The sequence below is a fragment of the Medicago truncatula genome, chromosome 1, assembly GCF_003473485.1.
Source record: "Medicago truncatula cultivar Jemalong A17 chromosome 1, MtrunA17r5.0-ANR, whole genome shotgun sequence".
NCBI classification, from domain to species: Eukaryota; Viridiplantae; Streptophyta; class Magnoliopsida; order Fabales; family Fabaceae; genus Medicago; species Medicago truncatula.
The window spans coordinates 48,638,168-48,645,738 of record NC_053042.1 but is presented as its reverse complement, the minus strand read 5'-3'; the positions used below and the strand labels follow the sequence as shown (position 1 = coordinate 48,645,738).

The following is a 7,571-nucleotide window of genomic DNA, read 5'->3' as shown; positions in this document are numbered from 1 at the left end:
AAAATTCTACTCTTTCACTATACTACCTATATCCATATAAAACAATATTTTTGAAACAATGCATAAAATGGACATATTCAATATGATTCAGACTCTTTTAGCGTAATCAGATATCTTGAATTCAAATTCAACCACGAGAATGTAACGGCATCAAATCTCTTAAAAAAGAGTTTTGTCGTCCATTATAGTCTTACTCGACTTAAGAGATTGATCTTTAAAATTATATGTGAATGATAACCAATTTTAAAAAATATACTCTTTAATTTACTTTTCATCATTAGCAATATGTGTACACATACATTTCCAAATGCATGATTATGTGAGGCCTCTTTTTCTCCTTTAATTTGGTTCTAGCCTAACTTTTGTCAAAGCACACAACAAGAATCTAACCGACCATAAAACAAAGTTCTACTTTTTATCTCAAGAAGTTTCCCGCTCCACTATTCCCTCCAAGTATACTTTAATTTACTACCAATACCATAAGACATGAAAGTCTAAAGACAACAAACATCCACCAACATAGGTTTGAAACTCCAACATGGGAAACTGCTTCGTTGGGGCCATGGCAGATTCTGATACAACAATCAAAGTAATAACATCAAATGGTGGAATCATGGAATTCAGTGCACCAATAACAGTAAGTTTCATCACCAAAGAGTTCCCTGGACATGCCATATTCAGAAGCCATGATCTCTTTTGGAAACCACTAAGCCAATTCGATGAGTTAGAGGCAGGACAATCATACTATTTGCTTCCAATCAACAACAACAAAATAGAAGCTACATGTGGTAGTGATTATGAACATGTTGTAAGACAAGGACATGTTAGGTCTCATAGTGTTCCAACAACCTCGTACCCTGCTCCATATAGAATGTCCTTAGATTACCAACACCACCAAGGAATGAGGTTTCTCAAGAAGTCTTCTATAGAATCTTTGTCTAGTAGCAGCAGGTTTTGGAAAGTGAAGTTGGTGATTAGTCCAGAACAGTTGATGGAAATTTTGGCACAAGAGGCTAGAACAAAAGAGTTGATAGAGAGTGTAAGGATTGTAGCAAAATGTGGTGACATTTCATCTGCAGCTGAAGACATTGCTTCTGATCAGTGGAGCCTTTCCAACACAAGTTGGAGCATTTCATCTAAATCAAAATAAACAAGTAATTTGTTGAAACATTAGTGACTTTTTTCTGTCTCTTTTCTTTTTTTGGTTAATTACTTTGCTTCAATACTTTTTTATATGTATGCAATTATGTATGTATCATATAATGTTTCTTCTTTAAAATTCAATGTAGATCTTTTTCATATAACATTGTAGAATTTCTGTGTATCTGCGTGTTGTAGAATACTGTAATTTTTTTTTTCTTTGGCTTATTAGATCACTTGGTCCCTTAAATAATCGTTTTAGTCCCACAATTAATAAAATTGGCGTTTTCGTCCTCATTTTTTCCTCTGTTTGCCAAATAAATCCCTAGCTGTTAACTTTAACCTTAAATGTCTATGGTGGACCAATCGTAAGAGTGGTTCACCATAGATCTTATTAATTATTTTAACTTAAACCATTTGATCTTGTTTTTTCAAAAGATGACCATTGGATTACGCAAGTCTATTATATCTTACGATCTAATAAGCATTTTTCTTTCTATTTCGACCAAATCCTTTTATTTATGGGTTATTTACCGAAGGGAAAAATTGTGAGTATACTATGAATTTCAATTCTCGATATGTTTTTTATAGGAGAAATGACAATGGTCATTAAAAACTCAATCAAAATTCTTTCCCTAATCATATATAACAATTTTGACATTTTTATAAAGACTTATGAATATATTTCAATATCATGTTAATTGTTTTTAACCATTTTTAAAAAGCAAACACAACCATACCAACCCAAATGAGTTAATATCCATTATCTTTATCTATGACGGATTAAGTCTTCTCTCTAAACCACTTTTTTCAATCCATAAACTCAAATCCAAGATCTTACTTAAGGTTAATCTAGTCGATTTGGTGTTGCACTTTAATTTAAAAGTTAAAATTCGAATGGTAAAATTAAATCAAAACTAATATTATAGCATAGTATCTTTAAAATCCAGAACAAGGAAATTTGTTATGTTCACATCTCAACCACTAATTTAATGGAAGTCAACAATTTTTAGTATTGTAGTAGTGACAATTTGAAGAAGGGAAGTCTCAAATCTTCAAATTAACACCCACCACCATGCTTAGCCAAGCAATAATCACATTCATTCCCTTCTCACATTGTATGAGTGAAATACAAAGACCAATCACACCTCACAAAATAACAAATCTTACCAATAACAATAACATTATTAGAGTCCAATTCCAAAGTAATAATAATCACTCTAAAACCAGAAACAAACTACCCAATTTTTCATCAATGGCTTCCACCAACAAAGATCAAATAACCTTGTCTTCTTCTCCAATCTTCATATCCACTGAAAATCTACGAACCATCCTCACCCATCAAACCCTAATCAACCACATCCAATCCAATCTCCCTAAAGCTTCAACCTTTCTCCAAACCCCAATTCGCCAACACTACAATCTCTCTCCTTCATCTTCCCTCCTTCTCATGCCATCTTGGTCTTCCACGCCTTCTTTCCCTTATATTGGTGTAAAACTCGTGACCCATTTCCCTGAAAACTCTTCACAGAATTTACCAGGTGTTCAAGGTAGCTATGTCCTTTTCAATTCAACAACTGGTCAAACCCTAGCTTCAATGGATTCCACTGAACTTACACTTTATAGAACCTCTTGTGTTTCTGGATTGGCTTCTAAGTATTTAGCTAGAGATGATAGTGAGATTCTTGTTATGGTTGGTGCTGGGGCTCTGGCACCTCATTTGATTAAAGCTCATTTTTCAGCTAGACCCAGTTTGAAAAGAGTGTTTATTTGGAATAGGACCGTTGAAAAGGCGAAAACTTTGGCGAAAAAATTGAGTGAAAGTGATGAGTTTCCACTTTCAGGGTTGAGTTTTGAGGGTTGTGGGAATTTGGATGAGGTTGTTGGATTTGGGGATATTGTGAGCTGTGCTACTAATTCGGAGGCAGCGCTTGTGAAGGGTGAGAGGTTGAAAGTTGGAGCTCATTTGGATTTGGTTGGTTCGTTTAAGCATTCGATGAAGGAATGTGATGATGAGGCTTTGAAAAGGGGGAAAGTTTTTGTTGACAATGAGGCTGCATTGGTTGAAGCAGGGGAGCTGGTTGGTGCTTTTGAAAGGGGAGTGATCAAGGAAGATGAAATTGGAGGGAATTTATTGGAGCTTATTAGAGGTGATAAGGTTGGGAGAAGCAGTTCAGAGGAAATTACTGTTTTTAAGTCTGTTGGTTCTGCTGTTGTTGATATGCTGGCTGCACAGTTTGTTTATGAGACATACACAAGGACATAGGTAATATACTGAATATAGAAACAAATATAGTTTATGCTTAATAGTTCAATAAGGTTTTCAAGTTGGTTTGATGAGATGAGGAGTTACTTGCACTAGGGAATTTAGTTTTTGTGCATAATCAAATTTGGACTAGAAGAGTTTGGTTAAATACTTGTGAGCTGTGACTGATGATAAATTCTATATTTCAATATTATGGTTTACATCTTATAAAGTGCTACTAGTCTTAGTCTTAGTATGATTGTATATTGTATATAAATTTCATAATGAAATGCACCTAAATAGGTTATAATTAGAGAATTACTGTTTTCTAGATGCATTTTTTTTCTTCTTCGTATAATTGTGAGATGAGTCTGGGGGTTTCAGTACTTGCAAAAGAGGAAGTTATCAAAGACAACGAACAGATTAGAAGTTAGTTTAAGAATGAGTCTTCTAAAAAACCTTAGAACATCAAGATTGTATTTTAATTTAAAGTTTGAGAATGATATTAAAAAGGACAAATCTGAAGTGGTGGAATGATATTAAAAAGTAGGAGATGGGGGTATGCGGGGTTTTAAGAACAGCTGGTTTTCTGAAAAATTAAACAAAAAGATTGGTAATAGTTTGGAAACATTCTTTTGGGAGGAACCTTGGAGCAGGGGAGGGTATTAAAGGAGCAATTCAATTGGGTTTATTCAGCATCTCAGAATGTAAAGACGTGAAAGTCAGAGACTTAAAGCAGGTGGTTCAGGGGAGGATGATATTGAATTGGCAGTGCAGAAGGAGTTTATTCCGGTGGGAGGACATATTGCATGAGTTAGTAGAGAGCTTATGTTTGGATGGAGGGTTTTGGAGGGGAGGGGAGGGCTTACTTTTCTTTTTTAATTTAAGGCGCACTATAAAATGCTTTTAAAAAAACATTAAATTTCAAATATATTTTAAAATATAGACTTAATCCTCCAAAACCCACCAAAACTCAATCCCATACATACCCTAAGTTATGTGGAGGTTGTGGTGTATGGAGAGGACATAAATTAGCTAGGTATTCACTGACAAGGCTTTTAAACTCCTAGTGGGAGCGCAACAACGAGAGAAGCTTCCAACTTTTTATAAACTTTGGCACAAATCCATCCAGTTGAAGGTGTAAATCTTTGTCTGGAGGCTAGTTCAACATAAAATTTCAACAATTGACAATATGTGCAAGAGAGGTATATTAGGAAGGGAGGCAACATTGTATGCAGGGGGTTGTGGATTTGGTTTCATATTTATTCTGAGTGTCCAGTATTTTGGCAAGTATGGTATGAGATTACAAGGTGATATCCTCAGATATGGTTAACAAGGCAAAGGAGAGTTTGGAGCAATTTGGCGATTTATTGGGAAGGGGAGGACGGTTAATAGAAGATAAGGCATCGATACTATGGTTTTTGAATCTTTGGATAATGCTTAGACTATAAGAAATCAGTGGAAGTATATTCCATGGCAGAAGCTATAAAATCAGAGGGTATACTTTCCAATTGCATGGAAATTCAAGACAGTGTTTGGGCATGCCATAGGATCATATCAGTATCGAATTTAGGTGTTGTGTATTAGAGTTGTTGGTTGCTATTATGTTCATAGGTGGCCATTTTTTTTATAGAATAGGTGGTCCTAGTCACTCGATAGTTTGTAGGTAATGTGTGTGTTGTTCTAATCTTAGCACGTCTAATGCTTAGACTATAATAAAATTGATTTGCTTCTTTCGAAAAGTAGAGGCTAAGAGCATGTTCTTGACATGCAGTTACTCTCCCATTCATAAGCCATTTTCAATGCTGAAGAATGGAGTTACTAGTCATCTTGTTGACAGGATCAAATATGTAATGTGATTTAATTAGAAGTATCATTATATGCTTTATTTCACTCTATAAGGTAAAATCTGGCGTAGATAGAATTGACATATTACAGTGATAAACTAATTATGAAAATAAAAAGTTACTCTTACTTACATAGTACTGAATCAAAGTAGAAGCTCAACTTGGTACTTAATTCACAGCTCTTTAGGCTCTTCCACTGAAGAAACTAATCTCTTAGGGAAGTCTAGAACCGTGATGCTCGTGATTCAATGAGTTACATAATTTAGTTTACTCCAATTATGGAACCAAGTGGTAGATACTTGGGTTCTGTAATCATTTCGTCGGTGGGAGGGTTTGATCCCGACCCTTGTGTATGGAAAAATATATGTTTTGAGAGCTTAAATGGATCTTAGTTATCTTGAGGGATTAATCTTTGATGTTGTGTGTAGGATATACCGTGGTTTATCCAAAAGTAAATTAGTTTACACCTTGGAACAGGGGAGTGGAGAACTAACTCTGGTTGATATACCATGTGATGGTGAGATGGTGTTCCTTTACAGGTATTCTGCCATCATAGTTATTATACTAGTGAACAGATAACATTACAAGACAAGGTCATTCGCTGATTCACCTTCTTCTATAAGTTTTAGTGGAGCTGTGGAGTATTAAACAATGTTGGGTGTATACATCCACAGAAAATTTTCTCTGATCTATATCGGTAACGATCAAAGATTCTTTGGTTAGCAGGGTGATATTGTTACTATTTAATTAATCTATAACGAGTTTGTGTGCAAGCAATACAATGTTTCAAGCATTATAACTGCATGCTTGAAAGCGTGGACAATAACTGCATGCTTGTACACATCATATAATTGATTGATCACAGTAATTGGATCATCACCCAACCCATCAAAGATCCAAATACTGAAATCATCATTTTGATGATAATTTGTAATCATCACTTTAAAGAGATTTATCTAACCACATATTTCACATGTAAATGCTAACATGTGTGAAAATGACACTAACTTCTATCCGTTGTCATCTAAATCTACACGATACTGATGTGAAAGTGACACAAACTTCTTCACTAGCTTAAGAGATATAAGGGGAAATATGTACACATTTTCAACCATCACTATCATACAACTCTTCCTCATTGTATTAAAGAAAACGTGTTAATATGATTTAGAATTTAAGTTAGAGATCACTGAACCCAGTCACTCAGCAATTCCTTTCTTGTTTAAGTGGGTAGGTATTTCATCACTCACCATAGAAGGTCATAATTATTAATTATGCAGCTAGCATGTAATAAGACCGTGGTGCTGGTTGAATATTATTGGGAAAAACCAAAATCCCAAATAAGTAAAGATAAGGCTTGATTATAGATTGAGAGTTTATATAATATAAAGACTTATTTCCGTCGTCTTACAAGTCAATGTTTTGTAACAATATGTAATGGAGTCCGGTTTTTCTTTATTTATTTTGCTCCATTTATGAAAAGACATACACAAGTCACAGATTAGTAAGATCTATTTTAATAAGTGAATCTCACTGATGGGTTCTATTGATCTATCAATTGTGTCTGTATCTCTTATAAATTGACAATAAATGAAGCAAATCTAAACTCTTCAATTATAATTACACTGATAGTGTATAAAAATTAAACTCAATAATGACACACACATCCCTTTTTATTTTTTATATAAGCACTCACCACTCTTATCTATTAAACAGTGCACTTATTTCCTTCCATATAATTTAAATAACATAGACATCGCTCAATTTTTTCATAGTATATAGAAGGATAATTGAGTGATATCAATGTCTTCTATTTTTTTGTTACAAAGCTAAAGGAAAAGAGCAAAACAAACAAAAAGAAAAAAGGAAAATAAAAGAGAGCTAAACTCTCATAAAGAAGATTTCCTCTGAATCACTTTGCAGGATTGGAAAAAGATCTGCCGGAGGAGAGTCATGATGAAGGAGCTCAAAATTTAAAAAAGTACTAAACTTAACCATATAGTATGTACATTGATCAATGTCTTCTATAGACACACGTCAAAATATGTGTCATTTAAGTGAATCATCATTTGAGAAATGTGTGTAATTTTTCCTATTTACAATCAGATATAAGTATTAATGGAGTGTAATATTATTTTTAATGATGATTAGCCACATGAAGTCTAATTCTATTTTTCTTCACTCATCACTTATCATCATCAAATCTAACTTAAATTGTGTAAGTTTCCATCCTAGGATAGTCGAAAAAAAGTTTGTATACCATTGACCAAACTGGCCAGCCAATTCAAACAAACACGTGGAATGAAGAACTACCATTGAAAATTTTCATTCTGCTAGTC

The 7,571-nt window shown here is 34.1% G+C and overlaps 2 protein-coding genes across 2 annotated transcripts; both read left to right on the top strand.

The window, feature by feature from the left end:
* Positions 1-432: 432 nt before the first annotated feature.
* On the top strand, positions 433-1,324 carry LOC11424157 (uncharacterized). The gene has a single exon (XM_003592138.4). It carries the CDS (start codon positions 539-541, stop codon positions 1,148-1,150), a length of 612 nt encoding a protein of 203 aa, XP_003592186.1. The 5' UTR covers positions 433-538; the 3' UTR covers positions 1,151-1,324.
* An 827-nt stretch (positions 1,325-2,151) lies between these two features.
* LOC11419735 (protein SAR DEFICIENT 4) lies at positions 2,152-3,623 on the top strand. Its single transcript, XM_003592137.4, has one exon. It carries the CDS (start codon positions 2,216-2,218, stop codon positions 3,404-3,406), a length of 1,191 nt encoding a protein of 396 aa, XP_003592185.2. The 5' UTR covers positions 2,152-2,215; the 3' UTR covers positions 3,407-3,623.
* Positions 3,624-7,571: the final 3,948 nt, after the last annotated feature.

What these genes read in the sequence shown, in the direction of transcription:
- LOC11424157 (XM_003592138.4), top strand. Translation starts at nt 539, where the DNA reads ATGGGAAACTGCTTCGTTGGGGCCATGGCAGATTCTGATACAACAATC.
- LOC11419735 (XM_003592137.4), top strand. Translation starts at nt 2,216, where the DNA reads ATGCTTAGCCAAGCAATAATCACATTCATTCCCTTCTCACATTGTATG.